General features: G+C 39.9%; 1 protein-coding gene across 1 annotated transcript in view; it reads left to right on the top strand.

The window, feature by feature from the left end:
- Scfd2 (sec1 family domain containing 2) overlaps positions 1-22,922 on the top strand; it is a 307,046-nt gene that overhangs the window by 11,596 nt on the left and 272,528 nt on the right. Inside the window, exon 3 of the mRNA XM_060380761.1 lies at positions 14,558-14,685. Within this exon, the coding sequence (XP_060236744.1) occupies positions 14,558-14,685 (128 nt within the window). The remainder of the gene's footprint in view (positions 1-14,557; positions 14,686-22,922) is intronic.

Here is a 22,922-nt window from a genome sequence, read left to right as displayed (position 1 = left end):
GTCACACCTTTTCAACTTTCTTCTTTATTCTTGGACAAATTATTTTTATGTCTGTCTATCTTATCTTATCTATCTATCTATCTATCTATCTATCTATCTATCTATCTATCTTTATGTGTATGAGTGTTTTGCCTGAATGACTGTCGTCGTACCATTTCTGATGCCCATGGATGTTAGAAGGTGTCAGATCTCTTAAGACCAGAGTTACAGACAGTTGTGAACACCATATGGGTGCTGGCATCAAACGTAGGTCTGCAAAAGCAACCAGTGCTCTTAACCAGCTCTCAGCCCCTGGATTATTTTTTTAAATATATTAGTAATGAAATAAGAGTATTTATTTTTCTTATCAATTTTGTATTTTTAAACAAAATAGGATATTTTAGCATTATAGTTTCAAATTGAAATGATAATAAATTTGGAATTTGCTATCATTTTGAATTAATTTGTAGCATCTGAAGTTTTCAGCTTTTTTTGCTGTTGCTTGGTGTGGGAAGAAAAATGGAAAGTTCGGGACTTTGTCTTCTCTCTGTGTTTATATAAATAATGAGGAACTAGAGTAAGAGCTTGCAGCTCTTTCCAAGATCCTTGTGATTGGAGGGTCATTGGAAGCTAACAGTTAAGGTCTTTCTGTGAACTAAGAAATATGAGGAGAGGAAAGAAGATCAACCAGCATTTCTGTCTTCATGAAACGCTTTTGTTGTGGTAGTGAAGTCGTGAGTTTTGCACAATAAGAAAAGTATAGACATGATGGGAACTGCCACCGGTGAGCAATCCTTCAGACAGGCATAAGGTAAATGTGATCAGGTTGATCTCATCGATACAATGCCTTGTGTCTGGAAGTGTGGAAATGAGGTCCTGTTGCACTTGTTTTATTTGGGGTATTTACGCCTCTACCTGCCTTCCACCAACCCTTTAGTCCTAGGTTAGACATTAGTGGGGAGAGAGAAGCAGACCCCTTTTCTTCTCCCAGCTGCTATGGGTAGATGGGTTCTTTGGGGGCTATGCCAGTCTCCGTCCATAGCAAACGCAGGGAGCAGTTTCCTCCAGCCGCTGCGCTCTGTCTCCTCTGCACTACCACACCATCAGTCTCTGGTTTCTCCAAACTGTTGCACCTTCTCTTTCTGGGCCCTTATATTTATATCCCACAGAGTCCTAAACCATGCCCCTCTCCTGCTGCACAAGGCAGGCTGTTACCAGCATGCAAAGCCCACAGGAGGCAGTTATCAGTTGTGGACAAACTAAGGCCCAACTTAAATCCCACATTAAAACAAAAACTAAAGCTTCCATTACAAGGTCCACAAGCATTTTGTAGTTGGGAAGTTGTTTTAAGTTTTATAGGAAATCAATGAGGCAGGTTTCCCTATTTTTCAGGTTCAACAATGGAGGTAAAGAAACAGTAGATTACATAGATGTGGAGCTAGACATGCAGTCAGTATGTCTGAGTTCAGAGCCACCATCTTCCCTTCTGTGCTGTCCATATGGGGCTGAGCCTGGTTCCTGACCAGACTCAGGGACTCAGTAAGATACAAAGTCACTTCATTATTTAATCTTAGGAGTCTTTTTTGTTAGTGATAATTTTTATAGAATAACAAAAAAAATATTACCATATTTTAATAAAAGAAGGGGTTGTTAAAAGGTGTTTAATAGATCATAAAATCAAAGAAAAAATGTTGATCAAAGTTTTGAAAGTACAAATAATTGGAGTGCAGGGAGAGAAAATTTAGGAAAAGCTTCTTCAAGGCCTTGACGTCAGAGAGAATGGGTCTTAACTGCTTTCTGTATTTTAGTTATTCTGCTTAGGCTTTAGTTTCCAGAAACTAAACTGGTGGATGGGCCTATATTGCCATTTGTCCCTCTTTTGCCCAGTGGCAGTTGGGAGCTATTCATACTACATTAGAAATATGCTGAGATCATGTGGCATGGCAGGGAGGTAGTTCTCCAGAGACAAGACAGCAGATGCCCTTTGTTAATAGAACACACTTAAGAGGATTTGTCATTTAGCTTCTGAATATGGAAAATATGTCAGCTCATTTATGTTTCTCAAGTTTGTGAGATAGATTCTATCCTCCCCATTCAAATCATGTGCCTTAAGGTGTCATATGCAGTTAGAGTGGTGGTGGTCTGGCTCTGAGTCAGTGCTTACATCACCCCAGGCCTCTTTTGTAGAAGTGTAATTCGGACAAGGACCATAAGCTCCTAGGACTCCTCAAACTACTGTAGCAGGGAAGGCTAGTGACTAGGATTGATGTAAAGAAGAGCAGCCCTTGGATTCCCACACACTCTTTGAGTCTCAAATTTTGTTGTAAAATATATTTCTTCATTGTTTAAGCTAAATTGAATCACCGTTTTTAGGCACTCACAACCAAAACCATGCTTATTATTTCATCTATACAACGAGGGCTTTACTCTAGATGATTTCTAAGCCTCTTCTTGCATTTTAAACAGACAGCCTTCTATGTAAGCTTCTGCTATGACCTAGCTCTACCTCTGAGCACATCCTTAGCCTATGTCTTGGCTTTCACCGGTGCTCTTTTCTTTTTCTCATTAGACTATAAATGAATATTACAGAAAATGAGTTTTGAGTATCATCCAAAGATGACAGTGTGACCCCAAATGTCAAAGATGAGTTGTAGAGGGGTCTGAGTAAAGCATAAAGCTTTAGTGAGGGCAGGGCTGGAGAAATAATGACAATTGAAGTGCATTGTAAAAGACACAGAAATATATACTGAGAAAGTATAAGGAATAATTGGGAGAAAAATGGTAGCATTGTTTTAATTGTGTGGGCGGATGAAGTAGTTACATTGAATGATTTGTCCACAAAGGAGGAATTGAAATAAGTCACAGTTTTCCTAGCACGCACCATCTGTCTGTCACAATAGCAATAACTACCACTACCCCTGACAGCGTCCAGAAGCTTCCCAATGAGAGGAGGGTGAGCATAAAATGCAGAACAGATGGGTACTTGGCAACAAATGTGCCTGCAATGGAATGGTACTAAAAAAGCAAGTTTCTAAGTATGATATAAGCCTTTATAATAAAAATTTATTGTTAATACAATTTTCATAATAGGCTGTTTGCAATTATAACCATTGAAGTTCCTGCCAATGCAAATGAGAAGTCTAGAACGTAAATACAGTACAGCTTGGTGTTGCCGCCCCTGTCCACCCTTCCCTGGATTATGTGAAATATTTTTGGCAAGAAGGAGGCAGCCTCCTTTTTCTTATTGAAGTGGGTTTTTGTTCTTGGCCCCAATCCCCACTCTTTCTAATTCCCCTGTCTTTCAGCAACCTCTACAGCCTCTACCTGATTTTTGAGCTGTGTGCACCACCTGGTTCTGGCCTACTGCTGCTGAGTCTTCAGACTACAGTGCCCATTTCTCCTGTTCTTTCTTTATCCTTCCCAGTGAAAGCCAAGGACTTGCAGTGGATTGTAAGGCTGCAAGCCACCTGACTGTCTAGGTCCTTTCTTTCTCACCTCCTTATCTGCCCCTTTCCAGCTCAGCTGGCTTTCTTACTATTCTTTGCATAGGATGTACAATGTCCTGTCTCAAGTGCTTGGCTCCTGGCGTTCTCTGCTCCTTGACCCTTCTTTCTTCAAACACTTGCCCCAAGTTTTTCTTCATTTTCAGTGAGTCCTTTTCTGTCTATCTTACCACTTTGTGTTTGCTGTCTCATTTGTACGTTTTTTCAGTACTGCTTTTCCTATTACAGTTAGCTATGCTCTATTTTGTTCTCTTCTCTATTAGAGAGAGAGAGAAAGAGAGTACTTTCTGGTAGAGAGACCAAATAATAGAGGTACTTGTCAGTTTTATTTACCAGTGTGTCCCATTACCTGGACTAGTACCTGGAAGTTGAGACAAATGAGTGAATGAATGAATGGGTGGTAGATGTTGAATTTACATATTGAGAGCAAGATCTGAGGATGGGATAAGTTAGGACTTAGAGAAGGTCAAGCCAAACAGCAACATGAGCATTCTAGCTTATGCTTTTTCAATACTTAACAGAATATTGTTAAAAGGAGGGTCAAGGAGGTGGGAAAGGAGCTCGCCACCAAGCCTGACATCTTAGTTAGATCCCACATGGTCCAAGTGGAGAACGGTTTCCTACAAGCTGACGTGTCCTTTGACCTCCATGTGAGTGCCATGTCACAGGTGTGGAAACACCCCCCTCATATAGAATAAATTAAAAATAAGGACAATAGTCTAAAACAATAAAAGTAGACCATAGTGCATACATTAAACCACTAACAGTTTACTGTGGCATCAAGAATCAGGTACTGTATATAACTTCATGCACTACATGTTCCTTTAACTAGCAGCACAGAATCACAAATGTGTGAAAGATGCTTTTGCAAAAATGTCACTAGGTGCTCATTAAATTTTATAGGGGCACTATCCTGAATGTGGTCCATGGTTGAGCGAAACATCACCATATGTTGTGTGATTGCCTATGTCTCTTTTGGATTTGTTTCAGAAAGACTGCTTTGTTGTTTCATTGCTGAGGTTGACCCAATGAATGGTGCATGCTGGGATTTGTCCACTGAACTATGCTCTAGCTTTGGACTGGTGTGTGTGTGTGTGTGTGTGTGTGTGTGTGTGTGTGTGTGTGTGTTTGTGTGTGTGTGGTTGCTTGTACTTGGTTGGGTTTTTTGTTTGTTTGCTTTTAACGAGTACTCTTTCTGCAAAAGCACTTTATTGTCTGTGTCACTTTGATAGAAAACAAAGCCCTGCATTCTGAGCCACAGTTTTGTTCTAAGATGCATTGTCAAAATTTATTCAGAAGCAACTCAACAAGGTGGGTCTTCCTCTTTTGTTTATGTACTTGTACAGAAGTTGAGAAAAAAAAAAAAGACCCAGAGATTCTTTAGGTTCAGCTTTAGAAAACAGAATTTATGAATAATTTATGGAATTCTTCTCTGAAAATTAAAGAATAAGTGTGCCCAGTATAAAGTTTTGAAATAATTGAAAATAACAGCTATTATAAGCTGTTTTTTTTTGTGATGGAAAATTATGTTTCACATACACACTTTTCAGAATTCTGTTTGAATTACATGTTGAGTATAGAGGGCTTGCAGGTAGATGCTCTTGTCTGTAATTGCTATCATGCTACCTCTTTCACATAGGGAATTCACATTCAGACCTCTAAACCTCTTCCATAGTGAGGAATTTAAAATAGCGGTAGTCTCTGTGTTGTGAGAAGATTGACCTGTAGGTCATTGTAGCTTTGGGATTCTTAATTTAAATGGAAACTATGGCTCCTTTAAACAAAGTCAGGAAAACTCTGTAGTTAGCTATAGTGGAAAAAGGAGGAATGGAAAGACTTACTACATTTGAACAAGTAAGTGATTGCTGTTCCTAATTGGGCTGTGTTCACTGCCAAGAAAGAAATAGGCATCAGCTCTGAAAATCTAACTCTTGGGGTGTTAACCAGTTGCAGGCTATATTGGGTTCTGTTTAAATTTCATGCTGCAGAGACTAGAGTTATTCTGCAGAATGTCCAGGTTGTTCTTCAGCTGTGTTTCCAGCACTTTCTCTTTCTCTTAACTTTTGCTAGCATTCTTGCTAGCAGGCCTTTCCCTGTATTTGATAGTTATGGAGTTAATTTTTAAAAATGGGTGTGTATGAGAGAGACATTGGTGGATGCCCACAGAGGCCAAAGAATTGTGTTATATTCTCTGGAGCTGGAGGTACTGGTGATTTCTGGATGAACAACAAATGCTCTCAACCAGAGTTATCTATCTCCAGCCCTTAGATTTTGTTTTTTGCCTATTTTTTTTTAAAACTTCAGTTGTGCTTTTTCCTGCTCTGTTTTTGAGCAGTTTCTGTGGAGACCTCATCTTTTAGAGAGTAGTGGCTTTTCAATCAAACCCTTATGACTTCACCAAGGATCTTTTTTTCTTATTTTTAATATAATTTTTTTATTTATTACAATTTATTCACTCTGTGTTCCAGCTGTACCCTCACCCTAGTCCCCTCCCAATCCCACACTTCCTCCCTCATCTCCTTCCATGCCCCTTCCCCAGTCCACTGATAGGGGAGGACATCCTCCCCTTCCATATGACCCTAGCCTATCAGGTCTTATCAGGCCTGTCTTTCATAGTCTTCTTCTGTGGCCTGGGAAGGCTGCTCCCCCCTTAGGGGGCGGTGATAAAAGAGTCAGCCACTGAGTTCATGTCCCCTCACTAGGGAGCCTATTTGGAGACTGAGCTGTGATGGGCTACATCTGTGTAGGGTTATCTCCATGAATGGTCTTGGTTGGAGTATCAGTCTCAGAAAAGACCCCTGGGCCCAGATATTTTGGTTCTATTGTTATCCTTGTAGGGTGCCAGACCCTTCCAGGTCTATCTCCCCCTTCTTTCATAATATTCCCTGCACCCTGCCCAAAGTTTGGCTGTGAGACTCAGCATCTGCTTTAATACCCTGCTAGGTAGAGTCTGTCAAAGTCCCTCCATTTTAGGCTCCTGTCTTGTTCCTTGTTTTCACCTTCTTCTGATGTCTATCCCATTTGCCTTTCTAAATGAAGGTTGAGCATCTTACCCAAGGTCCTCCTTCTTGCTTAACTTCTTTAGGTGTATAAATTTTAGTATGATTGTCCTATATTATATGTCTAATATCCACTTGTAAGTGAGTATATACCGTGTGTGTCTTTCTGCTTCTGGGATAACTCACTCGGGATGATCCTTTCCAGTTCCCACCATTTACCTGCAAATTTCATGATTTCCTTGTTTTTAATTGCTGATTAGTATTCCATTGTGTAAATATACCACAATTTCTTTATCTATTCCTCAGTTGAGGAACATCTGGGTTGTTTCCAGATTCTGGCTATTACAAATAAAGCTGCTATGAACATGGTTGAGCAAATGTCCTTGTTGTATCTTGGGCATCTTTTGGATATATGCCTAGGAGTGGTATAGTTGGATGTTGAGGTAGCACTATTCCTAATTGTCTGAGAAAGTGCCAGATTGATTTCCAAAGTGATTGTACAAGTTTACATTCCCACCAGCAATGGAGGAGGGTTCTCCTTTCTCCACATTCTCTCCAGCATGTATTGTCACTTGAGTTTTTGATCTTAGCCATTCTGATGGATGTAAGGTGAAATCTCAGGGTCATTTTGATTTGCATTTCCCTGATAACTAAGGATGTTGAACATTTCTTTTAGTGTTCCTCTGCCATTCAGTATTCCTCTATTGAGAATTCTCTGTTTAGCTCTGTACCCATTTTTTAATTGGATTACTTGGTTTGTTGCTGTTTAACTTCTTGGGTTCTTTATATATTCCGGATATTAGCCTTTGTTATTTTGTTTTTTTATGTTTTTGAGATAAGGTCTCTACGTATCCCTGGTTATTCCTCAGTTTGCTTCTGACCTTTACCTTACATGTGGACTGTGTTTTGTTCTCCCAGAGCTGCTGTTCCTGTCACCTGAAGGAGCATACTCCATTCCTATTTCTCTGTTAGATCTTCTCCAGAGGCTGCAGTTACTCGATGAATGTTCAGCTGCAGAAAGTGCTGATATTTTGAAAGAACAATGAAGGAAAGGCTGGTTAATTAATGTCTCCTATATTGTAATTCTTTCACGTTTTTTTTTGAGGTCAAGGTTAATGGGCACATTTCTTAAAGCTGAATTGTTTAAAGTAGCAGTCAAGAGGAAAGATGACTATTGAAATCTGAGTAATTTATTTAGTTCATCAAGCTCACACTAATGGAAGTCATTATACCTTCAGTTAACAAACTATGACTCAGCTTGCTCTATTTAAGACTAGTAAAATGTTTGTTGGGTTTATCACTGCTGTTGTTACTGTGTTTCTGTTGGAATAAAAAAGAAAAAACCAAAAAAAACTGGTGACACAGATCCTGTGAGTAGGCTCAGCTTCCCTGCACACCATAAAGAAACCATTTCCCCAAGTTTACTCATACGATGACAGTGTGCATTCATAGTTGAACATCAACCTCCTAATTACATGCCTTCCACTTGATTGAAGTAGTGCTGTGACTCAACATTCAAGCACCTTTAAAAAATTAGTGCTGCCGTCTTTGTATTTTATTTGGTGGTGAATATTTCCTGTTTATTTCTATTAGGCTGACTCTGACATTTCATACTTGCCAAACTTAGGCAACTTCTAAAATTCCATTAAGATCTTAGTAATTACAGTGAATAAAGATCCAGGAATGAATGGAAAGGACCATATTTTCATGTAAGCAGTCTCTTGGAAGACATTAAGACAGTATCTGTGGCAGGTTGTGGTATGTTAGTCTTCAAATGTGCTCATTTGTCAAAATAATTTTAGTTTTGAAGGTATAAGATATCTAATAAAAAAGAACAGACATTTGTGTGTATTTGGCGTCCTATAGAGTTAGTGGCAATAACTTCATGGTGTGCATGGAAGCTGGACTTACTCACGGGATCTGTGTCACCAGTCTCCTTATTCCAACAGAAACACAGTCACAACAACAGCAGTGAGAAACCCAACAAACATGTTAACTACTGTTAAATTGACCAAGCTGAGTCATAATTTGTTACTTGGATTTTCATAGTAAGGCAGCGGATCTTTTCATGAGATAAACACACTACCATATTATCATGCACTTCCAAGAATGGATTGTTATAAAATTATATTCCAGTAACCACAATGAATTAGAACTGATGTCTCAACAATAGGACTTGAAAAGCAAAGGAAATGGTAGAAACATACTTAATTCATATTCTACAAGTTTCTGGGATGTCTCTCTGTTACTGTTACTAGATTTGTGAGAAGGAAAAATACTTTTAATGAAAGAACTAACGTACCAGTCAGTCAGTTGTACTTTGGAAAAGTAAAACAAATTTATACATTTGAATCTGGAGGACCCAAATGTGGTAGGGTTTTATCCTCAGATGCTGGCATTCTAGTTTCTTTTCTTTTACAGAATTATGTACAATCAAGCTTAATATAGAGTTTGCATGGATTTAAATAACAGTGTGTTGATTATGTAACTTGGAAAAACCAATCTCCTGTCCTTTTTTTTTTTAAGCACAGGACAATTTTATCAGAATCTAAAAGAAAAACTCACAAAATATACAAGCTGTCAATCTTAGCAGCTTCTTGGAGGAGGAAGATGGAGAGAGAAAGCCATACCCTTTGAATTAGGGCATGGAGGTTAGTCACACAGCAGAAAAGCAGCCAATCAGGGGGAGGAGATATTTAGGGAAGGAGTTTAAAAGCCCAAAATACAAACAAATAAACACACAAACAAAAAATAAAATAAACAAACAAACAAATAACAAACTTAGGCCCTGGCCAGCATCCAATAGAAAGAGACAGAAAAGAGATAAAAAAGAAAAGTTATGCCTTTTGAGACAGGGATCAGAAAGGCAGGAAGACTCAACAGAATTTTGTGGAAGCTTGGAGGGACTCCAAACTAATCTTCATAAAGAATGTGCTTCTTCATTTCTGAGATGGGGTTATTATATCCTGGAGAATTGCTATTCCATGAGATATGATTGTCATATTACCTGTGGCACAGTTCTCAGTAAATGAAAATGACATCACACCTCCTAGAAATACAACATTCCAGGAAGACCAAGTGAGTTATTCAGAGTTCCAGAAGCTCATTGACACTTGGAGTTTTAGAATCGAGTTCTAATGCTGCTTAAACTATTTTTATTATGGAAAAACAAAATATGAAATATACAGGGTTGTGGATATGGCTCAGTAGCAAAGCTCTGCTTTGCCTGTCTAAGGTCAGAGGTTCTAATTCTCATCACTTAAAAAATTACTAAAAACAGGATGTGAGGTAAGTGGTTTCACTCTGTCAGTTTCAGGGATCAGGAAATAGCTAATTTTTAGGATGTAGTGAACATAAAGTAAGTACAGTGATCTCTCTTGGCAACTTAGACTGCAATGTTTTGTCCTTTCATTTTTAAAAGATTATATATATATAATATACATTACATGTAGATATATGGAAAATTTGAAAATTCAGAAAGAAAATAAAACACTCTTTCTCTGTATATTCATCTGTGAGGGTACAAGTGCATATCTCTATGACATGCTTGCAGGTCAGAGGGCAACGCTGACTGTTGGTCCTTACCTTCTATCTTGTTTGATACGTATTTTTGTGTTCATTTCTGTGTATACCAGGCTAGCTGGCCCACACTCTTTTGTGGATTCTTGTGTCTCTACCTCCTACCTTGTCATAGGAGTCCAGGATTACAGATATATAGTATTGTTTCTTCCCTTTTTATGGGTTCACACTTTTGTGGTAGGTGATTTACCCCAGGAGCAATCTCCTCATCCTTAGAAAGTTACCTGAATATGATCTCTGATTTTGCCATTTCAGGATGAGTATACTTCAGTTAGGTGGCTAGCTTCTCTTTGTCTGTTTAGATTGAGTTAGCTATCATCACATAGATCCTGAGAAGAAAGGATCAGAGCAATATGCTTTATAAATTCTTATTTTTTTTTTTGCTTTTTTAAAAATGCTTTATTAATTACACTTTATTCACTTTGTATCACCCCTGTGGTTCCCTCCCTCCTCCCGTCCCAATCCCTCCCTTCCTCCACCCTCTGCATGCATGCCCCTCCCCAAGTCCACTGATAGGGGAGGTCTTCTTTTCCTTCCTTCTGATCCTAGTCAATTAAGTCTCATCAGGAGTGGCTGCATTGTCTTCTTCTGTGTCCTGGTAATGATGCTCCCCCCTCAGGGGGAGGTGATCAAAGAGCAGGTAAATCAGTTCATGTCAGAGACAGTCCCTGTTCCTATTACAGTGGAACCCACTTGGATACTGAACTGCATGGGCTACATCTGTGCAGGGGTCTTAGGTTATCTCCATGCATAGTCCTTGGTTGGAGTCTCAGTCTCAGGAAAGACCCCTATGCTCAGATTTTTGGTTCTGTTGCTCTCCTTGTGGAGTTCTTGTCCTCTCCAGATCTTACTGTTTCAAGGAAATGATGAAATTTGCAGGTAAATGGTGGGATCTGGAAAAGATCATCCTGAGTGAGCTGTCCCAGAAGCAGAAAGACGCACACAGTATATACTCACTCATACAGACATATAATATAGGATAAACTTACTAAAATCTGCACACCTATCAAGAGTGGCTGCATTGACTTCTTCTGTGACCTGGTAAGGCTGCTCCCCCCTCAGGGGGAGGTGATCAAAGAGCAGGCCAATCAGATTATGTCAGAGGCAGTCCCTCTTCCCATTACTATGTAACCCACTTGGACACTGAACTGCCATGGGCTACATCTGTGCAGGGGTTCTAGGTTATCTCCATGAATAGTCCTTGGTTGGAGTATGAGTCTCTGGGAAGTTCCCTGTGTTCAAATTTCCTTGTTCTGTTGCTCTCCTTGTGGAGACCCTGTCCTCTCCAGCTCTTACTATTTCCCACTTTTTACATAAAATTGTATTCACTCTGCCCAACAGTTGACCTTCAGGCTCAGCATCTGCTTTGATAGTCTGTAGGGCAGAGGCTTTCAGAGGCCCTCAGTGGTAGGTTCCTAGGTTGTTTCCTGTTTTCTTCTTCTTCTAATGTCCATCCTCTTTGCCTTTCAGGATGGGGATTGACCGTTTTAGTTAGGGTCCTCTCTCTTGCTTAGTTTCTTTAGATGCACAGATTTTAGTGGGTTTGTCTGATAGACTAAGATCAGAAAGAAGGAGAGGAGAACCTCCCCTATCAGTGGACTTGGGGAGTGGCATGCATGCAGAAAGGGGAGGGAGGGTGGGATCGGGAGGGGAGGAGGGAGTGGCTTATGGGGGGGGGATACAAAATGAATAAAGTGTAATTAATAAAATAAAATAAAATAAAAATTAAAAAAAATCTGCACACCTAAAGAAACTAATCAAGAGGGAGGACTCTTGCTAAAATGCTCAATTCCTATCCAGAAAGGCAAAGAGGATGGACATCAGACAAAGGATGGACATCCAGAACAAGTCAGGAGCCTGAAACAGAGGACCTCTGAAAGGCTCTGCCCTGCAGACTATCAATGCAAATGCTGAGACTTATGGGCAGAGTGCAGGGAATCTTAGGAAAGAAGCAGCTTTATAAATTCTAAAGTGCTTTGAAAAGAAAACGTAGTATAGTATTTGAAAATATACTTTAAAACTGTTTTGTTTATGTTTCAAAAATCCTTAAAGTAAAAAAAAAAAAGTTAATTTTAAAAACGTGTGTGTAAGGATGGCCGACAGAGTCAATGAGGAAGTTAGAGTTACAGACAGTTGTGAGGAAGAAGTCATCTGCTTAAGAGGATCTCACGACAGGCCATGTATTTGGATTGGGTGATAGGGACGATGTTTGTAGTTTTAACATATTTATGTGATTCTGGAGTGTGCGTCTCAGTCACTCCTGTAAGCTAATAGGCAGCCGCAGTGTCAGTTAATTCGCTGAGGTCTTAGAGAGGCATTGCATTAATGACAGACATATTCTCACGGAAAGGAAGAGAGTAGTATGCTCTACTCCGCAGCTTTTGTGTTGAGGCTGAGACCTGGGGTCTGGGGAGAGGTCCTTTTGATGGGAAAAGATGGGGTGTGGTTGTGGACCATAAATTTGGGAAGCTGAGCATTCTTTGGTGGTTCTCTATTGTATTCCAGTCTTTAGAGAAATTGGGTGTTTCTTGAAAGCCCCATAACTGAATTATGATGAAGACCATCTTTGTCTTACCCCTGTTTCTTCAGGGAGGAGCAAAGCAGTCTTAGGTGCCTCACATGTACATCTTTGTATGTTCTCAAATGCGCCTTTCTCCTGTTTGTAACTGTGACCTGATATCCTTGTTGAGCTTCCTTTACGTGCCCTGTCCTGAGTAGTTATCACTTCTTCCTTTGGCTGCCTAAGAGTTTATGTTTCTTTGCACTAGCTTGTTTGCAGTAGAAGTTCTCTCAGCTCCCAAGTCTCTGTCCTCCCAGATAGGACTATATTCACATGGACTCTCTTTACTCATCATTCATTACTCGTATCACAGTTTTGTAATGTTCTTACTTATTTATTATAAATGTCAGCTTCCAGATTTTAAATCATTGAAAGTTTATTTTATCTGTACGCCCCTACATATAGGGTATGCCATATAATTTACTTGTTTATTTAATTAAACTTAAGCATAATGAATGCAGAGTTCTATTAGGGTCCTCTAGAGAAGCACAATGACTGAATATATAATTACAAAAAGGGCTTCTACAGTTGCACACTGGGGGTTCCACAGTAGCTGTGAGCTGCTGGAAAGCTAGAGCTGCTCAATCGAAGAGGCTGGATGCACCTGAATGAGGTAACGGAGGAGTGAGGGGCAAGGTCCAGCCCTAGGCCTAGGATGGAGGCCTAAAAGCTTCATGTAAGTCTCTGATGTGAGTCAGTATTCAACAGTTGAATGGAGAGTCTTATACCTCAAGTAGTGGCGACAGTAGCAGAATGCCCACACTCAAGGGCCAAGCCCAGGCTTGAAGCGTCACCTGTTCCTTTCATTTCCATTTCCATCCAACCCAGCATATTGGACAGTACAGCCACATTCATGTCAGAACTTTCCCGCTGGATTCATTGACCCTCTGGAAGCATCCTCACAGATATGATGAGAAATGTGATTTCCTGATTTTCTATGTCTCCCTCAGTCTGTCAGGTTGGTAGCCAATCTAACCATCGGAGGAGTTAACAGTTTTGAGAGTTTAAAGCTGTCACTTCACTATGGAAGAGTAGAGTGTAATAAGAGCTACTCCTTCTTACTGAGAGGTTAGTGTGAGTTAGTGGGGCTTTAAGTGGAGATGTCCTTAGGAAAGGACAGAAGTCACCCTTGTTTCCTTTAGATTGGCTTTTGAAAATGTTACTACAAATGTGTATACTTGGCTTCGTGGCAATGGCCTTCCAGAAAGAACACTGTATTCATTTATAACGGGGACACAGCATGGCGGATGAGACAGAGAGCTACTGGGAAGTGAGCGCAGATGGGTCCCTGCATAATGCAGTGCTTGGGCTGCTATCAACAGCTAATTGTAAAGGCTTCCATACGTGCCATCCTTCCAACCGAAGGCCTGGAGCAGAATACTTCAGGGCCTGCTACTGAGTGTGAGCCCTCATTCTTATTCAGTAGGAAGTCTGCTGATTAGGAAGTCCATTGAGAATCTGTACAAGAATTCTCAGTGAGCATTTCTTTGTGCTTCTCAGACAGTTTGCTATCTCAAGTTGACACAGTGCTGTCACTATTGATGTCATTTTTAGCATTACATTTAATTTTGGCTTATGTGACATTCATGTGTTTTTTTTTAGCAACGAATTGCATTGTGAACTAGTTTCAAGTGAAAAGTCTCAAAAAAAATCTAATACATGATTTTCTCATACTTTCTTTTTTTATATATTTTTTCTTTATTAATTACACTTTATTCACTTTGTATCCCCCCGTGATTTCCTCTTGATTATGTTGTCCCCTTAACTCCTTAATACTCTGCTCATTAAATGAGTTAGCTACTTTGTATCAAGGTAATACTTACCAGTGGGAATGATGGGATTAGTACTCATAAGGAAATGCCTGAGGCTTTCTTTTCTTGTAGTCCTTCTCAGTTCCCAGTAGGAAGTTATTCTAAACTGTTTTGTGTTCACTGCAGTGACGCCTCAGCCAAGGCCCTGTGGGAAGTCTTACTGAACACCAAGCACAAAGAAGCAGTGATGGAAGTTCGGAGACATCTAGTGGAAGCAGCCAGCAGAGAAAACCTGCCCATCAAGATGAGTATGGGTAAGCCTCTCGAAAGCCTTGTAGGCAATGCAGAAATCCTACCTGTTTGGAGCAGAAGTTGCTGCTTTCAGACCGTTTGGGTGTTTGACTTCTAGTCCCCATTTCTGCCTTCCTACCTTGCTATTTTTCTCTCAACCCCCTTCCTCTTATTTCACCTTCTTTTTGTTCTTAAGATATGTACTTGTGTATGGTATGTGTGTATTCATGTGCATGCATGTTTGACTGTATTTGAGCACATGCATGTATAGGTACACATGCATATGAAGACCAGAAGTTGACATCATTGCTTATCTTGCTCCATAACCTCCTACATTATTTACAAAGGCATAAGGATCCTTTATCTCCCCTTCTTGAGCATGGTAATTTCATGCCAGGCTCTTATGTGGGTACTAGGAATTCAAACTTCATCTGTGTGAATCCAGTTTATCCAGTGGGGGACACCCCACCCCTGCTCTGTTTGTTGGGCCTTGAACACAGAATCCTCTCTCCTTAGCTTCCCCAGTCTGGGATGCACCACTGTGCTGGGCTCCTTGCCTCTTTTTTTCTAACAAGTATATTTAGTTTGGAGTTCCTTACTCATAAGTGCAGAGAAACAAGAACTAATTCATATTGTGAAGTAAGAAAAGCCAAAGTGCACAGAAGACCTTGATGATGCCTTACACTGTGTTAGCGCTAAAACGTATGATGATATTCTAGAGCATAAATCAATTTTTATAGCTCAACACTGGGCTCTTTAAAGAGCAATAAACTCTACTTTTCTTAAAAGCACTATCTTTGGGAAAGAACCAAAGCCAGAAATTAAAGCAAAAAAAAAAAAAAAAAACCAAAAAAAAAACCCAAAACCAAACCAAAACAAAAGAAAACAAAAAAACCCATGAGTAACTCCAAAAAGAATTAAAATTTAAATGTTTGATTTTTTTTTCCTATCAATTCCCACAACCCAAAAGAGATAAAATGGTATTCTTTATCCTAAAACTCCAGACAGGGGAGGTGGGGGTGGAGGGAAAGAAAGAAACAGCCAATTGTTAGCAGGGTCAATTCATGCTCTGTCCTTGTGCCAACTGCCGTTCCCTCAAAGATAACACAGTGTGGCTACCCACTTCTGCTTAGTGTCTCTGGCCAGAATTCTTGTGGGTCTCATTGCATAGACAGACCCTGACTATGAAAAGTAAGGAACAGAACTGCAAGTTTTAAATGCACCACAATGTCAATATTTGAAAGCTGCCTACCATCCAGCTTATCATGAAAGAGGCACATTCTGGTGTCTCAGTGTCGGCGAAACAGAACAAAGCAGTTACCACTAGAAATGTTCTTCTCTGAACAGCTCAGGACTTCCCTGCCTCTGTTGTAAATTTTACAAACGTATGATTTCTTTTCTGTCTGCAATCAAAGCTTCTGGTATTTTGAGACATTAAACAGATTTTGATTCTAGACTGAGGATTCACTTGTGTTTAAATTTATGAGAGGGCTTTTCCTTCTGGAAAGCTCAGATCTTCAATATAAAGTCCCTCAGCATTATGAGCACCAATAGAAATAAACTTGGTTCTCTTAAATGATAAAAGTAATTGCTAAAACAAAGAGAAAGTTTCATTTTATCATTGTATATGTAAACATCTGCCATCTCACTGAGAGTTTGTTATTAAATTGTCAGTTAAGCAGATACATTCCAGAAAAGTGACTTTTTTTAAACACTGGAAAGGGAATTGTATTTTTCCCACTGAGTTTCATAAAAGGAAAAAATGTATTCTGAAAGTCAAAAACAAATAGACCCTAAGAAATGCATTTGTTTCAATCCAAAAAGGCCATGCGGACAGGACAGGAATAGAAATCCCTGCTGCAGACTGTGCTTCCTTCCCAGCATACCTCTCTCTGCACTTCATTGTGACGGAGAGGTTCTCAGGGCTTCATCTTTTGCTCTCAGCATAAGGGACATACTGTCTGGTGTTGGACTTGTGGCAGGAATAGCGCATTAGAACTGAGGGGAGACATTATTGTCCTTTCAGCTAGATGCCTTGAAAGAGTGTGCTATATTCAAGACTTCTGTTTGATATTTTAGTTCTTCCCTTCTTCTTCTTCTTCTTCTTCTTCTTCTTCTTCTTCTTCTTCTTCTTCTTCTTCTTCTTCTTCTTCTTCTTCTTCTTCTTCTTTTCTTCTTCTTCTTCTTCTTCTTCTTCTTCTTCTTCTTCTTCTTCTTCTTCTCCTTCTCCTCCTCCTCCTCCTCCTCCTCCTCCTCCTCCTCCTCCTCTTCTTCTTCTTCTTCTTCTTCTGTAAAAGAAGTCACTTGCTTACAGATACAGAAGTGAATCTACGGCCTTCATGGCCAGGAGTGTGGAAGCAGGTGGCAGGAGTAAGCATTTTAGTTCTTCTTAGTTAGGTGCAGTTGGGACACTAATACCTTTGCATGAAGAATTCCCCAGACCACTAACTATGAGGATGGTATGCTCTGTCCTTGTCCTTTGCAGCATTCTCACAGGCTTTATGTTTCCTGTAATGTTAGTTCCTCCCGATTGTGAAGGGTATAGAGTCAGTTATATCTGAGGGTGAGTCACTTCTGTTGCCTATTAGCCAGATTCAGTTTACCCATAAAACCCGAGAAAATATCTTCCCCAGATAGGAGAATGGGGAATATGAGAATGGTGCTCAGCAGTATGAAAAAACTCCTTCCTGGTTTTGGTCCTTGATCACCATGTTGTGGCTGGATGCCAACTGGGTTTTTGTCACATTTATTTATTTATATATACATAAATACATATATTTATACATGTATGAATAATATTATATATTACTTTATTTATAATATGTTATATATTATATATATTTATAATATATACTACTTTATTACAAAGAATTCTGAGAATAAGAGGAGTGTGTGTATATGTATATGTATGTTTGTATGTGACTGTATACTAGTATATGAGAGAGAGAGATCAGGAGAATGAGAGAGCAAAGCCAGAAGACAGAAAGAGAGTGAGTGACAAAGTTTTCAAAAGGAGAGATTAAACACAAATTGAGATCAATATAGCATGTAATAGGAATAATTTACAAAATATGAGAAAATCTAGCCATTTCCTAGAGCCATACATATACTAATTAATTCTCATATTGCTTCTGTGTTTTACTTGTTATTACCAATTTTTGAAAAGGGCAAGAAAATTAACTTTTATTGAATAGCTGCTCCCTTACAGGCACTATAATGAAATTTTGCATAGTTTATTAACTCAATGCTCTTAATAATCATGTGAGTTTGCTATTCATTTTTTACACCCATTTCACAGACTAGAAAACCGAGGATTAGGAAGGTTGAGTTTCTTTTGCAGGATTCCTGTGCTGTTAAGTTATTGTCCCTCAGATTATGGCTCCATCGCTGTTTCATGCTGCAGGGGCTGGGACTCTACAGAGCACATGCCTGCCCCCTCTGGCTCCCTGGCAGGCTATGCTCTAAGTAGTGCTGGGGAAGACTGTGGGGTGGAGGAGAAAGAGGGTACTTGCTCCTTCTTGTCTGCTTCCCAGGAATGTTTGTTCTGTTTGTGCCACATGAGCAGTGCCACCACCTCAGGCGTGGTGCCTTCCTGTGGTTCTAGTTGCTGTTCATCCAACATTTGGAGAAGCTTTTTCACAGTCCCTCTCCTGAGTGGCTGTTGAGGAGTGCCCTATTCTTGGGACTTTAAATGTCGACCCATGGATCTCTAAGTTTTGTTTTCTTCACTGCAGTGTTGGCATCTTCATCTTCCTATTGCTACTCCTATGATAGCCTTCGGTTCTTCTTATTCTTTTAACTAGCCACTTAATAACTGTATACATTATATTTATGTGTTCAAATAGCGGAGAGGCTTTCTGTCTACTGCAGTGGTTCTCACCTGCCCTAATGAAGCAACCCTTTAATACAGTTCCTCATGTGATGGTGACCCCAAGCATAAAATTATTTTTGTTGCTACTTCATAGTTGTAATTTTGCTACTGTTATGAATCATAGTATAAATATCTCATATGCAGGATATCTGATATGCAACCCCTGTGAAATGGTTGTTCAGCTCCCAAAGGTGCCAGGACCCACAGGTTGAGAACTGCTGGTCTCCTGGCTGGGCTGTGACACTGTCACATAGCAAGAAAAGTTACAAGCCTGGGTCTGTCTGACTTCCTCATAAAGTCTCTTTCCAGAGAGTCCAGAGTGGGTGTCCACACTGCTACATGTGCAGCTATGTTTGTGCCAGTCCCTTGCTCAAAACCCTCCAAGGGACCCACATTACCTTGAGAAGCTGGCCAGACATAAACTGTGGTATGGCTTTATGCTTTGGGCCCTGTGCTGCACCCGTGTGCCCCATCCCTGCCTTCAACCTTTACCATCTGTCCCTCAGCATGACCCTTCTCAGAGGCAGGTCTCTGCTGCTCTGTCTGAGATACTTGCATTTGCCTGTTTCTCTAACTCTGCTGTCTCCTCTTCTCTTAGCATGCCCAGGAGGCTGACCTCCATTACTGCCTTCATAGGCTTTCCTGCCCTTAACCCTCAGTCAGCTGCTAACTAGAGAGATGTGAGCAGATTAGTCAGGGAGCTGAGGGCACATACAGGAGGTTACTTGCTTGGCTTCTTTCTTGTACCGTTGCTTGTATTCCTTTCTGTTCTTTATTAATACATCAGGTTTTCTTAGCTTATGTGCTAGTAAGAAGTCCCTTCTTTAAAAATTACACATTTCCCTGTTTGTATCTACTATCGTTTGCCTGCCACAACCTTGACCAGTATATTACTCACTTTCTAACATACATTCCCAAGAATGTGTGTACACGGTTGTACATCTTTGTTTTTTATTGTAAAACCTATGTTATTCTTATGAGCTAATGTGGATGTTGCTTTCTTTGTGGGGTTTACATCCGTCTTCCCCGCTTTCCACCCATTCCTTGGTTACCATGGTTCCTAAGGAACCACCACATTTTCTTAGCACTTGCCACACTGTAATGTGCATTAACTTAAATCTTAGGAGACAGTGTCTATGTCTTAGTCTTCATGGGCTGTTTGAAGAACTTGGCACATGCCAGGTGGCATAGTACTTGTTGATTCAGTGAATGAGTTGCCTGATGAATGTGCGTGCAATAGAAAGACACAGTATTTCTGCTTAGTGTGATGTGTAACTGCTTATGTTTACAGATTAGCTTTCTGACGTCTTTGTTCCACTTGGTGTGTCTGGAGCATCTGTCATGTCTCTTTCCTAGGAATTTTCCACTCTTGTCCTCAGGTCATTCTTTTCTGATACCTTCATCTTTCTAATAGGTTCATGCCTTCTAGTCTTTACTTCCAGTTTGCTGCTGTATTGATCTGTCATCAAGCTCAGTTAATGAGTGTTTAACCTTTTATCCTCTTTCCACTTCATTCTCCACATAAGACCACATGTTTCCTACTCCAGCACACTGGGATTATAGAGGCACCGTGCTATGCCAGTTTATCTCGGTACTGGGGACTGAGCTTAGGTCTTCACTCCTGTGCTGCAAATGCGTTACCCACTAAGCCAACTCACAGCCTTCTCTTGCCTTTAGATTCCCTGTTTCTCTTTTCTAGATTCCTAGAACTCATCCTTATATTCACTCTACAGAATACAGTTTCACCTTGTTGCCCTGACTCTCGCAGAGGTGCACAATGGATGGCTCTCTGTTCTGTCCCCTTACTACCCTCTCTCTGATTAGTTCCAAAGGCTGAAATGTGTTCAAATGAGTAACATTTGCATTGTGCCTATTCTGAGCAGAAGCTAACTATCTGTATAATTTGGTGCTAGCGTCTGATTAGTGGTAAAGCCCACACTTTTGATCACTATCATTTTTTATACCATCAGTACAAATACAGCACAGTAGCCAAACTTCAGTATTATTAACATTGTTTTGACTTTGCCTGAAAGTATCAGGAACATGAGTTCATGGGACATCTTTGGGAATCATTATTGAAAAGATTGACATAATCTATGGGATTCAAAATTGGCCCAACTCTTTAGAGATCGGTGGAGTCACTAATATCAAAAAAGGAGAGAGGGATCGAGAGAGAGAGAGATTACACAATAATAATTAAAGAAGAAGTCTTGAATTTGAGAGGTCATGGGCATGAACAGGAGGAATTGGGGTGGAAAATATATATTTACAGTAGTCATATATGGAATTCTCAAAAAAGTAAAACATTTAAATTAAAAAAAGGAGGTAGAACTCATTGAATTTTTTTTTTTAGACCTTATCCAGAGTTCAAGATAAAATACCGTTTTTATTTATTGAAAACATACTTGTAACCTGGGTGTGATGGTATGTACATGCCTGAAATCCCAGCATTTGGTAAGCTGCTACAGGAAGAGCAGTAGCTGGAGGACAGCGGCACTGAGTAGAGAATTCTCAGCCAGTATGGGATTCACAGCTAGAACTTGTTTCAGAAACCAAAGAGTCAGTTTAAAAAACGCACTGTAATTATTATGTCTATTTCTTATTTGTTAGGCTCTTGGAGGGTGTGGAGGTCAGGCTGCAGACTTTTATAGATTATCCCACAGCATATAAAATTCCAGCTCTCAAGCTGCATTTTGAGTGACTGAATGTGTTTGTGTAAGTAATTAATCATTGTATGTCCAACACAAACCACGAACCATAGAGTGACAAATGAGTTATTCACATAAGTAAATCATTAGCACCTATGAACTTATCAAATTACACCAACACCACACAGACACATGAGTATCAAAATCATATCAGAAAACTAGGCCTGTGAACTTATTGAGCACAACATATCAATGAGTGATGCAGCCAACTCAACTGGGTCATATGAAAAGAGGGACGCTGTTTTCAGAGCAGCTGGTGCAGGCCTCACAGAGTAAAAGACGATGAAACCCTGACTCGTTGGTCTTTGGGTCTTCACTTAAGCACAAGCCTCCTGCTTAACATAGCCATTTGGCCATGCTGTTCATCCAGGCCCAGCTTTGTGTAGAGAACAAACTGCACTTCATCCTGATCCAGGTCTATGTACCTCAGCAAGTGCATGGGTTCTCTCTCTCTCTCTCTCTGGAAGTTTGGTTCTCTTTATGAGAAACCAACTATTCATTTTACTCATTTTAAACTGTCTTTTCTGTTCTTTATTGAACCAGTTTTTGTTCTGATCTGCATTGTTTCTGCAAACTTAAGGTTTGTTCTTTTTCTAGTTCCTTGAGGCTCAGTGTAACATTATTTGGGATCTATAAGTTTTTTTTACTAGTATAAACCTACCACTTAGAATGTTGCATCCCATAGATTTTAATCAGTTGTTACTGTTTTTTTTCTAAAGAGTTTTTATTTTTATTGTGTGTGCATTAGTCACTGAGATACAGAGACAAATAGACAGAAAGACAGAGACAGACAGACAGACAGACAAACCAGACTGACATATACAGAGACACAAAGAAGGCTACACACTGGGAATGATACCAGGCTTTGAAACCTCAAAGCCCCCTCCCAGTGTTTTACTTCCCTATCAAGTACACCTCTTCTAGACCTCCCCAGACAGCACTGCCAACTGTTAAATGTTAAATGTTAGAGCCTATTGGTGGTATTTTTTTGTTCAAACTACTATATTGTGTGTGTGAGAGAAAGCAGGGAGGAGAACATGAACAGATACAGATGCAGATGGCGTGGGGACCGGACCAGGAACAGAGGCATCACACCCCCCGGGAGCTAGAGTTTCAGGAGGTTGTCTTCGAGATCAGTAAGTGCTCTTAATTTCTGAGCTATCTCTCCAGCCCTGCTCCCTTTTCTTTTTTGTCTCAAGATACTTCTAAATTTCCCTTTTGGGTTTATCTTTTAGCTTCTCAGGAGGAGTGTGGTGTTTAATTTCTGCATGTTTGTGAATTTTCTAAGATTCCTTCTGGTGTTGATTCTAACTTCGCACTGTTGTGGTTGGAAAGCATAGCCAAACTATTTCAATCTTGAACTCATTAAGATTGTTTTGTGATGTAATATTCTGTCTCTGAGAGAATGTTCCTTGCTAGAGTGTTCCTTGCATGCTAGAGAAGTACACACATTTCACTACTCCTGAATGTATAGGTCTAATTGGACTAAATAGGATCTTGAAGACTCCTATTACTGAACTAGAGCCTAATTCTTTTTACATTTATTAATTTTTGCTTTACTTTTTTAATGCTTTGATACATATTCATACATTTTAAAGATCAATTTACTTTATGTACATGAGTGTTTTGCCTACATGTGTGTACGCTGCATGTGCCAGTTTGGTACCCGTAGAGTACAGAT

This window comes from Meriones unguiculatus, chromosome 3 (genome assembly GCF_030254825.1).
Source record: "Meriones unguiculatus strain TT.TT164.6M chromosome 3, Bangor_MerUng_6.1, whole genome shotgun sequence".
NCBI lineage: Eukaryota > Metazoa > Chordata > Mammalia > Rodentia > Muridae > Meriones > Meriones unguiculatus.
This window is presented reverse-complemented; position numbering and strand designations above follow the sequence as displayed.